This window comes from Phascolarctos cinereus, unplaced genomic scaffold (assembly GCF_003287225.1).
Source record: "Phascolarctos cinereus isolate Bilbo 61053 unplaced genomic scaffold, phaCin_HiC Scaffold_2;HRSCAF=192, whole genome shotgun sequence".
NCBI classification, from domain to species: Eukaryota; Metazoa; Chordata; class Mammalia; order Diprotodontia; family Phascolarctidae; genus Phascolarctos; species Phascolarctos cinereus.
In genome coordinates this window covers 140,604,526-140,622,239 of record NW_027555625.1, presented here as the reverse complement: position 1 = coordinate 140,622,239, position 17,714 = coordinate 140,604,526, and the positions used below count along the sequence as shown (strand labels likewise).

The 17,714-nt window shown below is 40.2% G+C and overlaps 2 protein-coding genes across 4 annotated transcripts in view; one reads left to right on the top strand and one right to left on the bottom strand.

Moving 5' to 3' along the window:
- Window positions 1-10: 10 nt before the first annotated feature.
- On the top strand, window positions 11-4,277 carry PBDC1 (polysaccharide biosynthesis domain containing 1). Its single transcript, XM_020975735.2, has 6 exons — window positions 11-187; window positions 286-351; window positions 2,015-2,074; window positions 2,599-2,739; window positions 3,704-3,815; window positions 4,059-4,277. Exons 1-6 carry the CDS (start codon window positions 149-151, stop codon window positions 4,178-4,180), a joined length of 540 nt encoding a protein of 179 aa, XP_020831394.1. The 5' UTR covers window positions 11-148; the 3' UTR covers window positions 4,181-4,277.
- A 524-nt stretch (window positions 4,278-4,801) lies between these two features.
- XPO7 (exportin 7) overlaps window positions 4,802-17,714 on the bottom strand; it is a 102,997-nt gene continuing 90,084 nt past the window's right edge. For all 3 annotated transcript variants that reach the window (XM_078149631.1, XM_078149629.1, XM_020975713.2), the window contains exons 18-28: window positions 17,402-17,510; window positions 16,789-16,895; window positions 14,840-14,928; window positions 13,939-14,046; window positions 12,792-12,874; window positions 11,818-12,032; window positions 10,366-10,504; window positions 9,286-9,446; window positions 8,448-8,546; window positions 7,203-7,330; window positions 4,802-6,441 (exon numbers count right to left, since the gene is read on the bottom strand). In XM_078149631.1, coding sequence (XP_078005757.1) covers window positions 6,348-6,441; window positions 7,203-7,330; window positions 8,448-8,546; window positions 9,286-9,446; window positions 10,366-10,504; window positions 11,818-12,032; window positions 12,792-12,874; window positions 13,939-14,046; window positions 14,840-14,928; window positions 16,789-16,895; window positions 17,402-17,510 — 1,332 coding nt within the window. In that variant the 3' untranslated portion in view covers window positions 4,802-6,347. The remainder of the gene's footprint in view (window positions 6,442-7,202; window positions 7,331-8,447; window positions 8,547-9,285; window positions 9,447-10,365; window positions 10,505-11,817; window positions 12,033-12,791; window positions 12,875-13,938; window positions 14,047-14,839; window positions 14,929-16,788; window positions 16,896-17,401; window positions 17,511-17,714) is intronic.

Genomic DNA, 17,714 nt, shown 5'->3' with positions numbered 1-17,714 from the left:
CGCAGACGCAGGCGCACTGACAGCCCAACACATTTCCCCTCCCCTTTCCACCCTTCTCCTTCGCCGGCGCGGATCTACTTCCGGTGGCTGCCCGGAACCGGCGCTTGCGAGGGAGGATTAGGGGGAGGGACGCGTTTACTGGGCGGTGATGGCGGCCTGGAGTGGGGGTAGCTGCCTGGATGCGCTGGTGAGTGCGGTCCCCCTGAGTGGGTCCCAGGGCCGGTGGGGCGGGACGGGGTGGGACCGGGTCTTGACCTGTGCCCTCTCCCGCTGTTCTCTCTGCAGGGCCCCGGAGAGCTGCTGTCGGCGGCTCAGGCTGTCTCCCTGCCGGCCGAGGCCTATGGCAACGACGTGAGTACGAGCCGGACCCCCCAGAGCCCTGAGGCTTTAGAGATCCCCCGTGGCCGGCCCCACGTGTCCCGCACCCAGTCAGTTGAAGTCCCCGACCCCAGTCTTTAGCTTCTAAGTGCCGCCGTTGAGGGCACGTTCCTTAAGTGCTCGTTAAGCCCCCGGAGGGCACCCGACGCGCGGGCCTTTTGCCTTGAGCCCGTCTTCTCTTTTCTCACCACCCGTTGACGTCCTTCTCTACTGTCGTCTCCCATAAGACAGATTCTGATGACAAATCCTTGCCAAGGTTAAGTTCCCCACGTGCACCCCGGACCCCATGCTCTCTCATCTTCTTAGGCAGATTGCTCCACGATAATTCCCTCCCCTTTTTCAGTTTCTCCTTCTCTGCCAGTTTCTTTCCAGCTACCTGCAAACATGCCTTTTTACCCCAATCCTTAAGCTGTGGGGCCCATGAACAGATTTCAAAAAACATTTTTTTGGTAACTACTTAATACGTTTGATTTCCTTTGTAATTCTGTGTATTTCAAATATTCTGAAAAGGGACGGTCATTTGGCCTCACCAGGGTGCCAGAAGGTGGTCCGTGGCACTAAAAAAGGCTAAGAACATTTGCTTTAGATCCTATTATGGAGAGGTAGCATGATACAGAGAAATGGAGCACTGATTATGAAATCAGAAGATTTGGGCCTCAGTCCCACTTTTGACACTTGTTGTATGTGTGAACTTAGGCAAGTTATAACCTTCCTAGACCTCAGTTTCCTCAACTGTAAAATGGTGTTGTATTAGCTGGCCTCTGAGGTTCTTCTCAGATTCAGATCTGTCATCCTGTGACCTCTGAACATTTCAAAGTGGATATTCCATAGGCATCTCAAATTCAGTGTATTTTCCTTCTTTTAGATTCCCTTATTTGTTGGGGGTACCACCATCTTCTCGATCATCAAAGTTGGAACTTATCCCTCCTCTCCAATGAGCTGCCAAATCATGTTTCTATTTTCAAAGCATCCTCACATCTGACCTCTTTTTCTTCACTCATGTAGCCACCCTCCCTGGTTTAGTTCTCCATCATCTCTGGCTATTCTAATAGCCTCCTAAATGGTCTCTTTCCTCAAGTCCTTCCTTACTCCCAATTCATCCTCCATTTAAAATATCTAAAACATCTTGCTTGTATTGTATGTTGCGCTTGATAATAATCTTGTAATTATGGAAGCACAGATTTATTTTACAGTTGAAGAACCAAGCACAAGCAAATCAATCAATCTTAAGAGCTAAGGAATTAAGCAGATAGTTGACCTACTTCATTCCTGTACTCTTTTTCATTCTTAAGAGCTGGATAAACATGGCTGTCCCCAACAGTATCTCTTGCATATGTTAATAGCAATGTAATGGGTGAGACTCTCCATCCATCTAGCCTAATTGTTAACTTCTGACAACTGTGGCATCTAGAGAGAGAGCGCAAGCGAGCGTGCACAGCTTGGTTGTTATCACCTGTGTCCTCAGGTGTATCCTGGATAGCAGTTAATTGTCAGTTTTTTGCCCAGAATAGAGCAGGGCCTCATTTTCCTCCCTCCCGGTTTTCCTTGTGTTCGCTTCAGTTTAGGCTGCTTGCTCTTTTGTGCCAAGCTAGCAGCAGTACCCAAAGATGACTTGTCCTTCTTTGTTGTGTTGCAGCCTAACATTGAGATGGTTTGGGCCATGAAGGCTATGCAGCATGCTGAGGTTTATTACAATGTGAGTCTTTTTTATTTCAACTATTCAAAATGGAATTAAGGAGACCCTTCATGGTGCTAAATATTTTATAGTAACTGCCTTCTGGGAGGTTGGGATGGCATTCATCCTAGGGTTTAAAGAGCAGAAAAAAGATTAAGGAGAGCTTGGCTTTGGCAGGGGAAAAGAACTGTTGTATTTATCTCTCTCATTCTTTCTCAGGATGGGTGACTAAAAAAGTTTTCTAATTCCTAGGAGACAGCAGTGCAGTAGAATTAAGTGCTAGATTTGGGAAGAAAGGACTTGAGTTCAAATTCTACTTCTGCTACTTGCTACTTTTCGGACCTTGGGCAAATCACTTAGTTTCCTCATCTGTAAAAGGAAAGGCTTGGACTAAAAATCCCTTCCCACTCTAGATCTAAGATCTTAGAGTAGAAATAGAGTAGAGCTGGGTCAAGGGGATTGTGGTGTCCTTTATAATAATGCCATTATCATGCCTAGGAGTTAAAATTTATGTTTGAGATGTTTCCTTCCCTGTTATTTGGCAGTTGATTTCTTCAGTTGACCCCCTGTTCCTGAGACTCACTAAAGTGGATGACCAAATCTATTCAGAGTTCCGAGCGAACTTTGGGAAGCTCAAGATAGATGTATTGGACCCAGAAGAGCTCAAATCAGAGCCAGCTAAAGAAGTAAGGAGGATCTTAAAAGGACTGAATTTAAAATGTGGTTAATGGATTTAACTTAATATGGAATCGAGAGAAAAATAAAATGTTAGAGTGAATGGCTGCAGGTATTTAGAGCTTGCTTCTCTGGTTCGTGGATCATGTGGGTCTCGCCTTCTGGCTATTTCACTTGTTATTGGCATATCTAGGGTAAATAGCTTACTTCAAAGTATTTAAAGAAAAGGTTAAAATGAAGCATTTTAGTTCTCTTGGATATATGTTATCCTATGACTGTAGATTGTTAGAAATTGGCTGCATTTCTAAAATTTAACCTGTAACTTCCGTTACTTTAGTTGACTTTTTCCCACTTAAATAAAGCATTATTGGTGTTAACCATAATTATTACATATTTGATGAGTAGAGCACTGATACAGACTGAGGGTCTAGTGCCCACGTTGTTTTTTTTTGAGGCTGAGTCTCAATCCTTGACTCAGGCTGGAAGTGCAGTGGTGTTCATGGGTCTAGTCCCACTGTTGTTTCCATATGGAAACTTTACCTTGCTGCATTGGGTTTGTTTGCCCCTCTTTAGGAAGCCTGCTGGCTGGCTCCCTGCTCCCAGGGATTCACCATATTTGTGGCTGACTTTGTGCAGACATCTGATCTGCTCAGCAACTCAGAACTCCCAGACTCCAGCAATTCCACTAGCCCTTACCTTCCCCAGGAGCAAGTGTTCCCTGTGTGCACTATCATGCCCAGCTCTATTCTCTTTTAAGACCAGGTGCATTGCTTGATAGAATTGATATGTCTGTTTTCTTAGCCATGTGGATAAGAACACAGCTTGATTCTCCTAGGTATTCTTAAATTTCTGTCCTGCCAGTGAACAGTAATTTCAATCCTGGTGTAAGCTTGTTCCCCATTAGAGATTTGGTCTATGTAGGGCCATAGTAGATGGGTATGTTTGATTTTTCTGGTCTGGGTTTTGCTTCCACAGAAGTGGAGACCATTTTGCATGAAGTTCAGTGGTATTGTTGAAGATTTCAATTATGGTACGCTGCTGAGGCTGGACTGTACTCAGGGGTATAGTGAAGAAAACACTATCTTTGGTGAGTATGGTGATGCTTTAGTACAGACATTTTTTCAGTAGACAGAATCTTGGTCTTATCTGAGAAATTACCATTTGTATGTCATACATTTTATTATCAGGATTTCTATTAGGATATAAAACTCCATATCCCTTAGGCCTTTACAGATTTATTATGGGTGAAACCTTTGGTTGAGGGAGAAAGTTTTCTTATTCTCTGTCAGAAGAAAAGGATGTCTGAAACTTAATTCTCCTTGCTTTCCAGCCACCAGGATACAGTTTTTTGCTATTGAAATAGCTAGGAACCGGGAAGGTTATAACAGAGCTGTTTACAACAGTGCTCAGCAGAACGGCGCAGCAGAGAAAGACAGCACTATGTCCAGGTAAAGACTGCAGGAGCTACCAGTCATTCAGATCACTGGATCTGATAGCCAAGAGAACTTTCAGGAACTTTTGTGGATTAAAGAGGCGTCATTATTTGGCATCTGCTCTGTGTAGTTTCCTGATTGGACCACTGAAGGTGTCACACAAACTCTTCTCAGGGTGTATAAAAGAGGCAGTGTTCACAACTGTTCAAGGAGCAATCACTCAAAAAAAATTTTTTTTTGATCTTGTGACTAGTAGGGATATAGGCCATACCTTAAGAAAATACACAAAAATACAAGACATTGTTGGGTGTGTTTGTGAACTTTATATGGAAACTTTTATAAAAAGGACATTTCTTTATATTTTACCCTTCTTGGTTCTTTTTCAGTGTTCTCAGAAGTAAATAGTTCTGGAAATGTATGTGCTCTTTAAATTGCTCTAAGTCTAGGGCAACTATATAACAGCTGCCAGCTTTGCTATATCTCTTGTACATTTGTGGGTTAACAGTTTATACCATTTCCTGTAATGTCTAAAAGCACGTTTGGTTACAATGGTAACCTGCCAGCTATTGGCATTATATCAGTCATTATGTTTTAATATCCATCCCATGGCTAGAACACTTAAACAATGGATGAGAATAAATTCAGTAGAAACCATTGAAGTTTATTGGCGGTCACAATGCTTACACTGTATGTAGCAAACACCCTTACAAGTCAACCGTCAATCTGACCACGCAAGAAAGGACCCAACACACAATCGCCAGAGGAAAGAACAAAAAAACAAAACAAAACACAAAACAGAAAAACAAAAAAAAAACTAAACAGGGTTGGGGTAGGGTGGGCAAGGGAAGAGAAATGAAAATAAAACCTAATTGATATATCCCTTGGGCAAGAGCTGAACTAGAGATGCACACAACTAGCAGCAACAATTGTGGGAAAGGTAAAAGGCAAACAGCTTTCTCTATTACTCTGTAGGTAATTTTTTGTTTTTAATATTAAAAACGTTTACTATGGTGGGTTTTTTTTTAAAGGAAAACATGTATTCTTTCTTTAAAAGGGGCAGAAGGAGAAGGATGTTAAATATTTCATGCTAGGCAGACCTTGTTATTAAGAACCCCCTCCATTGTGGTAACTTTCTCCAGCTCATACATTCATGAGTACAGGGTATATATAGATATATATAAATATCCACACACGCACATTCACATACACTCCTCTACACACACACATCCACACACACTCTGCCTCAAGGGCTGGGGAAGACTAAAAGTTATTGGCCACAGGAACTTGGCCGGAAGTAGCCATGTTCAGAGCTGTTCAGCCCCAGGGCAATAAGCTTTTAATTTCAGCTCCTGTGTCTCCATACCTAAGAGACCCAAGAAATCATTTAACATACAGTTAAAAATCACACTGCCTTAGAGCAAGAGGCCTCTGTCTGGGGAAATGGGAGAAGGGAACAAGATCAAACACTTCAGCTGGAGTATCTGTCAGTGGCCAGGGGGAGGCTCAAGGAGGGATGGTGCTTGGTTGGACATGGCTTAGAGTTCCTAATAACAAGGGTTAAGACAGTAACAGGAAGTGGTAATTTCAGGGAGAAGTGAAGGGACGGACAATAAGAAAAAATATACATTTGGAATTACTTTTTTTGCCTCTCTCTACACTTGTCACTAAATATATCTCTGCACTTTCACACACCCTCATCCAGTAAAGCTTTAGGCCACCAGAATACACATTTTCATCACTCGCATACACAACCCCTCACTTCAGCATTGGTGCACTAGACTCTGTAAAAATTTTTCAATCACACTTTTTTTTTTAAACTTGAGTCAATATAAACCTTGTTCAAAATGTTATGAAAAAATGTACATGTTTATACAAGGCAGGTTGTGTCAGGACACTGGGGTTCTTCCCCTCCACCAGGAAGAGGGGGCTGGATTCTCATACCTTCCTGCTCACTATCCCCACTTCCCCCAACCCCACCCCACCTCCCAGGAACCAAGCAGTGCCCTGCCCCCCAGTGAGCACAGGCTCACACCCCTCTTCCCTGGGAAAACAGCCAAACTGACCTTTGTAATCCCCCCCAGAGGGAGGAGCAAGGGTCAGCCATACCCTCTCCCCCTCAGAATTGTTCAACCCTCTGGGCCAGACCAAAGGGACACTGCTCTGTACAGGTGGAATCTGGTAAGGTGTCAGCTCATCATGTCATTGCTATTCACGCCATAGGTGGAATTTTTCATGGAGTCATTGACTTCCCGACGAAATGCTGACAAGTTCTGGGTGAACCTGCAGAGAAAAATTGCATGGGTTATAGGAGGAAGGAGGGTCTCTCTCAAGAATGTTCTTCCCCCTTTTTCAGTGAAGAAATGCCTATCCAAACATGAGAACTGACAGTAGACCATTTGACATTCTTTTTTTGGCTAGGCAATGGGGTTAAATGACTTGCCCAGGGTCACACAGCTAGTGAGTGTTATGTATCTGAGGCCAAATTTGAACGCGGGTCCTCCTGACTCCAGGGCCGGTACTCTATCCACTGAGCCATCTAGCTGCCCCCATTTCCCCTCTTTGAAGGCTGTGCAGCAAGATTAATTAGGGTTCTAGTTAAGTCTCAGGTCCAGAATAAAGAAAATATGCAGGTGAAGCTGGGTAAAATTAGTAAGACACTTTAGTTAGAACTCAAAATCTTGGAGCTCAAAGGGACTTTGGGAGTTCCCCAACATTCTCATTTTACTAAGGAAACCAGCTTATAAAAACCTAAGGTCACAGAGAGGTTAAAAGAAATAAGAGAAGCACACAGGCAGGCCTCAGCTTCCAGAGATAGTTCTACAATATTATGGTGCTTCCACTAGACGGGTTAGTTACCCAGCATTCAAAATAAGGAAAAGGGGTCAATTGAGATTTAGACCTAGGGAAAGTAATACTATCTATAATACCAGCACCAAAAAGCATCATTTATAACATTTTCCGAGTAGGGAGAGGCTCTTATAAGGGAAGTAAATCCTGTAGCTGTGTTGCCAAATTAGAAAATGTCATCATTGTATACTCACCTATCTCTGTTTTTTGTCAGAAGATTTCGCTCAATGCCTTCCATCAGGTTCTCAAAACACAGGTGCATTGCCTGCTGTTTTTCAGGGGGCTGGCTGTTCACTATACTGTTCCTTAAATCTGAGAAATACTGTTAGGTGGGTAAGACAGAAGATAAGAGAAAGGATGGTTTAGGCTTTACCTATGTGCCATAACTAACTTCTCATTCATTATATAACTGTTACAAAAAAGTGTTATGTATAAAACATTGCTACATGCAAAAATAAAAACATAAATAAAGACAAGGTCTTTTGGAGTTGACAGTCTAAAGCTGTAAAACAGACTAAAACTTGGTAAGGGTATGAAAAGAAACATTCATGTTGTGAGTGTAGTCAGTAAACACTTATTAAGAGCCCACTATGTGCTGGGCATTGTGCTAAATACTGGGGATACAAAGAAAGGTGAAAGACAGTCCCTGCCTTTGAGGAGCTCACAATCTAATGGGAGAGATAAACATGTACAAACTACATATAGGATAACTTGAAATAATTAATAGGTCCAACTCTTTCTTCCCTGAGGCTGCTGTGTCCAACAATTTTTAAAGTGTTTCTTCCCCGATAGGCACCTTAGCATTCATGTCCCATAAACAGTAGTAGAAAGCAAGCTTTCAATTTTGAAAGGCTAGGTTCCCAGTCTACCTCTGCTAGTAGTGCTTTGGGCATCCTTTGTAAATGAGGAAGTTTTAGATTTACCCAACTTGAGGCTCATGGAAAGACTTCAGGCAGCCTCTGAATTTGCATGGGAAAAAAAAATACAGATCTTTATTTCAATGTAATGGGATTCCTTTCTAATTTTATGTATTTAAAAACATTCACACAGACTGCCAGGTGGGTCCATACCACAAAAAGGTAAAGCATCTTTGGTTTAGTTCTATGATTTGGATCATGCCCTTACCATACAATCTGTAGCATTTCAAGAAGTGGAAATGGAAGAGGGAACCATTGCAGGCATAGGAAAAAATATGAGCACAAGTGAGGTAAAAGTGCCAGGTATATGAGAACTTCTGGAATCCAGACTTTTATCAGGTAGGCAACGAGCCAACTGAAGGCTTTAAACACATTAGTAATAGCAGATTTGTGCAAAAGATCAGCCTGGCAGTGTTCTGGAGGCAGGAATCAGGCAGCCAGTAATTTCTCTCTTTGCATTTTGTGTAGTTTCTGTATGGAAGTTTCTCACAGACAATTCTAAAACCATGGTGCCTTTCTTACCTTTTCATTAAGTAGTATCAAACCAAGTAGAGGTCGGGACATGGACCACTGATTCCGACAGTCCTCAAAAATGATAATATTCAGCACCGTTGACAGCATCTGGAAGTAATAAGAACCAAGAATCTAAAGAGATAATCTTAGACTGGTGTGTGGTTGAGAAAGACAGCAGCCTGTGAGCCTATTCAGGAGCTATATAATATCCTAGCTATAAGCTGTTGGAGAGATGAACATGATGAAGGCAAATGGAACTTTTCTGGTTTCCATGGATTTATTTTTGGTAGGTGGGGTTTGGTGGTAGTATCAAGCTTTAAATGTCCTTATTTCTAACACCTGTCTCTAAAAAACAATTTCATTTCATCTTAATTGTAACATTTCTGAAGACATTAATTATCTCTACTAGAGGAACAGAAGTTAGTTCAGTTGGTTAGAACATCATCATTACAAGGCCAAAGTACTGAATTTGATCTATGTGAGCCAGTTATTTTCATACTATCTTATGACCACATGTATCCTTAACCCTGACTAGCCATCTTGAAAATATGTATGTAGACCACAAAGGAGACTACATCAAACTGGATGTATCAGGGTTAGTTTACATCCACTATTCTTTAAACATATGTCCTACCCAGGGCGGGGAGGAGAAGAGTCATCTTTGTAAAAGGACAGGATGAACTATAGAAGGTAGAGTTGTGTATCAGGAACTGTGACCCTATCCATATATGACAATTATCTTCACAACTGGGGTGTTATAGAGGTGTCAAATATTATGTGTGGACCTTCCCAGAAGTAGCTCTCCTGACAGAATTCAATTCCCTAGCTTCACCCTCAAGTTGTTTACCTGTTGGATCATCTCTGGATGCTGCTGCATAATATGCAGGAAACGGTCACTTTCCTGGGTCAGAGGTGTTGTTCTCTTCTTAGTGCTTCGTGATAGCTGCTTGAAGAGGTATGTCACAATGTGGTCCAGGCAGGAGCAGCAGCCTGTGCATACCATGGTGTCTGGGAGGGCCAAGAGAGGAGAGGAATGGAGCTAAGATGCTACTGACTCAAATCCTTGGGCAAAGGGGTTACTTAGGCTTAACATCTGAAAGCAGGTAGTAATTTATAGCAAGATTAGGAACTATAGTTGTTTCTACCAGGACAATACTTCCCCTGTTTAGCCTCTTGTTCCCATATAATAGGGCACAGTTCCTAAAGTTGAGTCAAAAAAGGTATGGAATTGCATAGAATTCTAAAATAATCAATGAAATATGGCCATATTACTACTCCACTCTAGTTAAGTCACTAATCCTAGATGTATCTATCTGATTTGTTAAGAGTGTAGTTTTAGACTAAGTGCTTTGTGGAAATGAAAAACTATTACAAAGTAGATTTAAAGCAGTGGATTTGCTATATAAATTTACCTAGTACTAATACTGCCACATGTTTACCTTGGTGTTCAGAAGGATAACCTAAAATCACCTCTAACAGAGAAAGGACAGACTATTTTATCCATTTTATAGAAGGGGAAGCTCAATTAGTCAGTCAAGGGGTCACCGGTTGAGAATCAGTACCTTCTTCTCTATGATGCTACTCAGTTCCCAAAATTATACAAAAATTGGTTGAGGGCCAAGGAAAATACTTAACTACCCTCTTTAGATAGTTTTTGGATCCAAAGTACTGTTATTACACTAGCATTTTCTGCTTTGGTGGATATCTATATCTACCTATCTACAGAGAACAAGAATGCAGTAGGATTAATCCTTCAAACATTCAGTTCTTTATTCCATCTCCATGAAACCTTGTACTTCAGAAATTTAAATGTTACAGTGGTCTTCCATTGCAAGAGGGGTTACTAAATGCTTCATTCTATCACCATACAAGGTAGGCTTTGAATGAAGAACATTTGTACTCTTGTTGAGAGACCCCAGATACTTACCTAGTGCAGTAAGTCCTTCAGAAATGGAAGAAAGAATATACATGATAACATGGGGTTCCAGGCTGGCAATAAAGTTCATATGGTCCTGGGTGAGGACTTCCAGTAATGAATAATATGACTGACTGAGCTTGGGGTAATCCTGTGGGCAAAAAGATAGATAAAAGTCAGTTGAGGACAATGACCAACTTCAGTAAAGTTTCAGAATACAAGAATCATCAATTCTTCTGTACTAAAACAAGCATCATGATAAAAAGCCAGAAAGAAAAATACAACTTAAAATAACTACAAAACACATATAAACACCTGAAAGTTAACATACTAGAACAAAGGTGTGACTAGCATTAGCTATTTTAAAACTGTATTTCAAAGCATCAGTCATTCAAAACTACTTGGTTTTGGTCATCATAATTCTCCCATAATAATAAGGGAGAAAGGGGTGAGTAGTTTGGCAGGAAAAAAAATAGGTATAGACAAGCATTTAACAACACATACCACAGTACATCAAATATTTATTAAATGCCCTAAATAGTTTAAGTCATTAAAAAAATATTAGGAGAATGGAACTGTAGGTAGAGGGAAAAGTTATAACCAAATGAAGGAGAAATAATCACAAAATATAAATGTTTTATTATATAGGAAGCTGCCAAATAGGAAAACATTTTTGCATCAAATACCTCTGATAAAGCCCAACGTAGTCTAATGTATACTAGGGAAATGATACAGTTACACAAGATTAAGAGCTACTCCCTAAAAGATAAGAGTGTAAATGTTATGAACAGATTTCAAAGGAAGAAATGCAATTTATTCATAGCTATATGGAAAAAAGCCCTTCAAATAATTAATAATTAGACAATTGTGAATAAAAAAAACTTCAAACTTAGGTCTCATCTCACATCCATTAAAAACTGGAAAGGCAATAAAAGACAGAAATAGCTACTATTAGAAGGGCACTGCAAAGATGAGTATCCTAAAATACTGCTGGTGGAGCTATTTATTCCAGTCTAAAAATCATTCTGCATTATGTTTAAAAAAATTACTACACTGCTCATATTCTTAGGTCCAGGGAATCTACTGTGCATATTCCCCAAGAATGTAAATGACAGGTGCACAGTGTACAAAAATATTTATAGTGGCATTCTTTGTAGTAGAAAAAATGGAAATAAAATGGGTTTCCATTGACTGGGGAATGGCTGAACAAACTATGGTATTGAATGCTGTGCATTAGGACTGGACTGTAAGAAATGAGAATTAAGAGAAACATGAGTATACTATATATGAACAAGACATGGTTCTGAGGTGAGGAAAATTTGCTGATACCTAACTGAGGTATAAATAACACAAAGCATAGTTAACTTATATGAATAAAAATGAAAACAGTTAATCCTACTCTAGGTGGAGAAAGGTTGAAAGAAAGTGAAGGCCTAGACCCTACCAGTATAATTCAGGCCTTACCAGGAGGTCACTATGGGGGATAGAGAGGAGCAGCTTGATGAAGGTCTGTAATGCATTGTCCAAAGCATCATCTCCATAGAGACGGAAGACCCCAAAGTTGACATAGCTTCCACTGAGTGCAGCCTTTAACATGGAAAAGCAGATGGAGATGCCCTTGAGCTTCAGCGCATAGACCTGATCCTTTGGGACTTCTCCTAGTGTCAGGATGCGATTTCCTGAGTGCACAAACACATACAACATATGTAGAACATGGAATACCTGACATGTAAGTCCCTGGCTTGGCTGCTCCAAAGAAAGTCATGGAAACCAAGAGAAAAACTTTAATAAAGCCTGAATATCTTTATTCAAAATGCAAATTGGCTGGATCTAATAATAATGGTTAAGCTAAGGATGTATTGCTGAATTAAGTAAGCAAGGTTCTCTCTTCTTTCTATCTGACTGTATGGTACATTTCTCTATTCTTGGTCTAACTGCTGACTACATATTGAAAGGAAATCAGCTTCCAGTCACATAGACATTAAACTTACTACTGTGAATGAGGGAGGGTTCTTGTTCAGATCTCTTTGCAAGTCCACTACACCCTTCTGTTCTTGGTATTTTTCCAATCATTAGGAGCCCAATATTAGTGGGTATTACTTCTCCCCTAAAAAACTGCTTAAGCCACTCTGTACCTTCCTTTTCTTACTCAGAATGCAGGACAATTCTTATATACACCTGTTTGGTGCCTTTCCAACAAAAAAGGCATTATGTAAGAAAGTTCCTTAAGGTCACTCCCATTCATCTGTGTCATCTAGAATGCCTTGCACATAGCAAGCACTTCAGAAATATTTGATAAATTGAATCAGATAAATCCCTGGGGATGTCAGCCTAGCTCTTAGTCAGGGGAGAAGCTCTGAAGCTTATATTTTCTGCCTGCCATTCTATAGTAAAACTATAATTCTGCTCAGGAGGCAAAGTTGCTCCACTGTACCTACCATATGTAGTTATCATTTTGCTGGTTTCCCGGAAGAGTAAGATACCATTTGGGGAGGAGACATCGAACTGAAGCCGTTGGGACCTGAGCAGAGAATATGGGAGACTATTGAGTCAAGTGTGGTGCTAGAGATGTCAATGTGACTGTAAGAAGTCCTGCCCCTCCTCACCCTTCCACCCTCCAAACTCTATCCTATCCTGTCTTAGGTGCTTTGAAAAAGCTTTCTATTGGGCTTCCCGGATTATTGTCTTTAGTGCATCAGGACATATACAGCAGGCCACAGAATCTGGGCTTTAGGCCCCTTCTCCTTCCCCTCAAAGAAAAAATTTAATCAGTTCAATGGTGTGGAACTAGGTATGTTATTTGTATGTTGAAGGATGTGATATTACATGGTCTGCCTTTCAACTCAAATTTAAAAATTTAAAAGACAAGAAGAAGAAAGGAGATGGAAAACACTCTTCTTTCTTTAGTCTCTGATAGTCATTCAATAGCTCTTTTAAAGACACAATTTCATTCTTCTTCGTGGTTTCTGTGGCAAGTATAAGTGTGCATGGGTGTGTCTGAGGTGGCAGGGGTTGCCCAGAGACTATTCTTAATAGAACTAAAGAGTGGGACTTGCTCAAGGCCAAAAAGGAAGTCAGAGCCTAAGCCAAAGTTAAAAATCTTTTGAGTCCCTAACTCTGCTTACTAAACCATATTCCTCTTTTTTCTACTTTACACCATGGTGAAATATCTTCTGACTCAAAAATAAGTCACAAAAAAGACTATATCCTCTGTTTATGGATTGCCTGTTATCTCACAGATACTTGGTAGTTAATAATTAAATCCTCTTGTTTTCTGTTTGGCCAAACTTCTATTTCTGAACTAAGGTTCCTGATCTTACTTCTTTCGATAAAAGTCTGTCCTAAGTCTGCTAATTAGGATAGTTTAACTGGTGGAGATTTTATGTATTTGCTGATGTCTCTACCAGGATCAGTGATTAGGTATGTTTTTCTTTTATCTAGAGGACAGAGGGTATGGGTGAAGGGATAGGAAATAATGGGTTGGCTTTTAAGAGAGTGAATCCCAAAGTACACACCAAATCTGCCTGGGGCATCAGAAGCAAATTACCTTGAGATTTCCTCTGTGACTCTCCTTTTCAAGCTTACCTGTTATGTACCAATTCAGCCATCAGTTTGAGCACAGGTGTAGTACAGGCTGGATCATGGTACCAAAGTTCAATTGCCCTCTGAAGGATTGGCATGTAAGATGGGTACCTGTAAGTAGTAAGCTAAGGAAGCCCCCTTTGGGCACTATTCCAAAAGGCCCCAGGTTTAAAATTATTTTCTGAGCATCTGCCAAAGAAAAAGGGTCCAATAACAAATGTCTCCAGGCTCACCTTCTTTGGTTTGTGGACAATAAACCAATACAGCAAAAATTTTCTAGGGGTTCTGTATTTTACAAGAATAAGAGCTTGTCTTAGTTTAAAAGACAACTAATTTGCAAAATATATTAATTTACATAGTTTCTCTCCCAAAGAGCTCAAAATTCTTAAAATTCTCATTTATCTTCATATTACTTCAGTGAGATGACTAAGAGAGCCAGCTACTTTCTTGATTTCAAATCTAGGTGCCTTAGTTTCATCAAATAAATTATTTATTCAAGGTCACAGTGTGAAGGAAAGCCAGAACTAGAACTCAGGCTAAGTATCAGTTGGATGTTTCCAGTAAATGGTTTTACATATCTTTTCTTAGTAACTTGTAACTCCTATTTGCACTGAAATTTGTGTGGAAATGTCTCAAGGTAAGACTGCTGAGGTGGGCATGCACTTATTCTTCTTGACCCTAACAAAAGCTTGAGTGGCTTATTTACCCACCCTCCAACCAAGGTGACCACATTAAGTGATACCAAACCACCTATTCTTTAATGGAATGTATATAACATGCTTCCTGGGAATACATGAAAATTTCTCACCACCCCCTCATTACTGACACACAAAGCTACCCCTATGGATGAAATAGCCTCTAGTCAATTCTCACTGTAGACCAATTCCCTCCTGTGTCAGGATACATCCATTCAAACAACATCATGAAGCTGGTCTTCGCATTGAAGGCAAAAGCTATTCCCCTCAGATCTCTCACTAGGCCCACTAGAGTTCGCTGTAGCAAAAGACAGAGGTATGATTATTATTTTTAATAAAGATAACACCATTGGGGATTTAAAGTTTCCAGAGTCAAATTCTCTCTCTTCACTATAAATACTTTTCTTTCCCCATCTTTTTCATCCATGTCTTAGAATAAGGGAGTCTTCTAGCTTTAGGGAACTTATTTGCATTTGTGTATGTGCTAAGGAAGTAGGGTAATCCCCAGTTCCAAAACAGCTGAAATGAATTCTTCTAACTGAAAATAATACACATTTTAAGACTGCAAATGAGTGTGCCACGTGTGAAACTGGAGCATTAAATGATCAATTCGGTACAAGAGTAGAAAACTTATACTTTCTAAAACCTGGTAACCTTCCTAACTATATAATGGCACAAAGCACTATTACATAATGGCACTGTTGGTATCAAGAGCCATTCCATACCACATGGAAGAGTTAAATGTGTACTGAAGTATTTTTGACCTTATGTGTTTGAAAGCAAGGTAGGATGAGGTGTTATCTCAGAGCATATTCAGCATTTACATAATGAAAGACTGTATGAGATGGAAGGGATCTCAGAGCTCTTCTAGTCCAGGCCTCTTATTTGCCAGGTGAGGAAACTGAGGCTCAAAGAGACTTGGCAAGGCTCCTCAATTAATTAATGACAGTACTGGAATGAGTGAGGTCTCCTAATTAGTTCACAGTCTAGTGCTCCTCTCTTCAGTACTGCTTTTCAGTCTATTAGTGGGCCTAGAAGCCCTTATCAAAATACTCTAAGAAATTTTGCAGTTTTTCAATGAATTTGTGCCCTTGGGGTAGGATGACTCAACCAAATAACATTCCTTAGGTGGATCTGTCTAGAAGTTTTGTTTTAAGGAAACAATGGGTTAGGCAAGGCTACTCCTGGGCTTATGCCAAAGGCCCAAATGAAAGCTAAGAAGTGGCTAGCTTGAAAGACCAAAAAGGTGAAAAGAGCCACCAGGCACTTTTGAGAGGCCTTTGTAGGAAAGGAATGGGTAACACTGGTGATTCTTTAGGCTACTTCTTTTCTAGTATTACCAGAGCTGTTCTATCCAGCTGGAGCTGAAGCAGTAAGACCTTCATTTCATTAACATTAAACTTAATAAAATTTTTAATACTGAAGGAGGTTGTTACCTTAAATAGTAATACAATGGATTAGCATTCAGTACCAGACAGTGCTCAGTCCATATCTCAAAAGATAAAGTACAGTGTGGAGAGGGTTACAGAACTTATACTGACATGACTAGCTTGCTACCACTGATAATTAAAATGAAATGGTTTTGTGACTATGAAGAAAAAGATACCAGGGAATGCCTGATAGATCCGCAAAAGTAAATGATCTTTTTCCTTGACTATGGCTCACTGTTACTTATGCTTAGCCTTGCTAGCTCACATTTATATACTGCTTTAAAGGTTTACAAAGCACTTCCCTTACAATAACCTTCCTATTTGACATAAAGGGAAACCAAGGCTCAGAGAGATGCTAAATTTGCCAGAAGTCACACTGCCAGAGCTGGAATTTGAAACCAGGTCTTCTAAAAGCAGTTGAAACTATAAAGAACCTTTAAAGGGCTAGGGTCCTAGTCTTTAAACTGGGATGCTGAGGTTCTTCTGGGTAAGTGACAAGGTGGGTAAGTAGTAAAAACAATAAAGAAAAATTAAGAGATGACAATTCTCTAAGGTTGCAAGAAGTAAAATCTAACATTGCCATTATTCGTATACAATAACTATGGGTGATCATGGGAAAATCAATTACTGGATATGACAGAAGACCTCTAATTGTCTGCAGTGATACTAAATTAGTCCCTTTCCAAGGAAGACCTTCAAATCCAACTAATCACTGGGAGAAGACTCACCTTTGCTTCCTGTTCATTGAAAGTATTGGTGCTAAACATCTGGGCAACAGCTTCAAATGCTGCTGTGAGAGGCAACATGAACTGCTCATATTGATCCTCATCTTCCCCTGGAAGTGAAGAAAACCCAAAAGTGTCAGCTACCTGCCAACAATTCAATCTCACACTGTCATGAACACATAAAAAACAGGATGGGGTGGGAGAGCTTAGCAGCCTCAGGCTATCTTTAGAGGTGCCCTTCACCTCTAAGTAGGATACTCCTATAGGATTTGGTGCCAATTAAAGAAAGAAAAGTCTATGTGAAATATAAAGGGAAAAGCTGCCAGACCTTGCTTGCAAGCCTCCTAGCCTCCCTACAAATAAAAGACTTTTAAAAATCATTGCTCATCAGAAGAAAATTTCAAGGACATATGTTTATCTTTCAATTACATGGAGCTATTATAGCATTTCAAATTTCCTTCTTCCTCTGGCTAAATGATCTTGCCATCTTAGGAAGCTCCATACTGTTAAATTAATGTGTATAAAAAACACGTTACAAATTCAGTTCTTCCTCTATGTCCAGAACACAATATAGAACAATGCGTATTTAAGGAACCCCTAGGATTAACTGTAGTACCTAAATCCACCATGAGGAGGCGCCCAAGTGCCGTGTAGAATGTAGTTCGACACCGCATGTCTGTCAGGTTGGACTGATTGTTAATACCCAAAAATGAAAAGTGCTCGCTCTATTAAAGAAAAGGAACAAATCAAATAGATGAGTTGCATGAGTTAAGACAGTTTATAAGCCAAGAGCCTTGGAATCTGTGAGACCTTTGAAGCTGACAGCCACCTAAACTTTTTTTTTATTTTTACGGAGTTGGTGGTTGTTACTTTTTGCTACTTGCAGCTAATTTATCAGCAGAGTGTGAACACCACATAAATTTTTGAGT

Coding starts and splice junctions, on each gene's coding strand:
- PBDC1 (XM_020975735.2), top strand. CDS start 149: ATGGCGGCCTGGAGTGGGGGTAGCTGCCTGGATGCGCTG. Junction 188..285: donor GTAGCTGCCTGGATGCGCTG/GTGAGTGCGGTC, acceptor TTCTCTCTGCAG/GGCCCCGGAGAGCTGCTGTC. Junction 2,075..2,598: donor ATGCTGAGGTTTATTACAAT/GTGAGTCTTTTT, acceptor GTTATTTGGCAG/TTGATTTCTTCAGTTGACCC.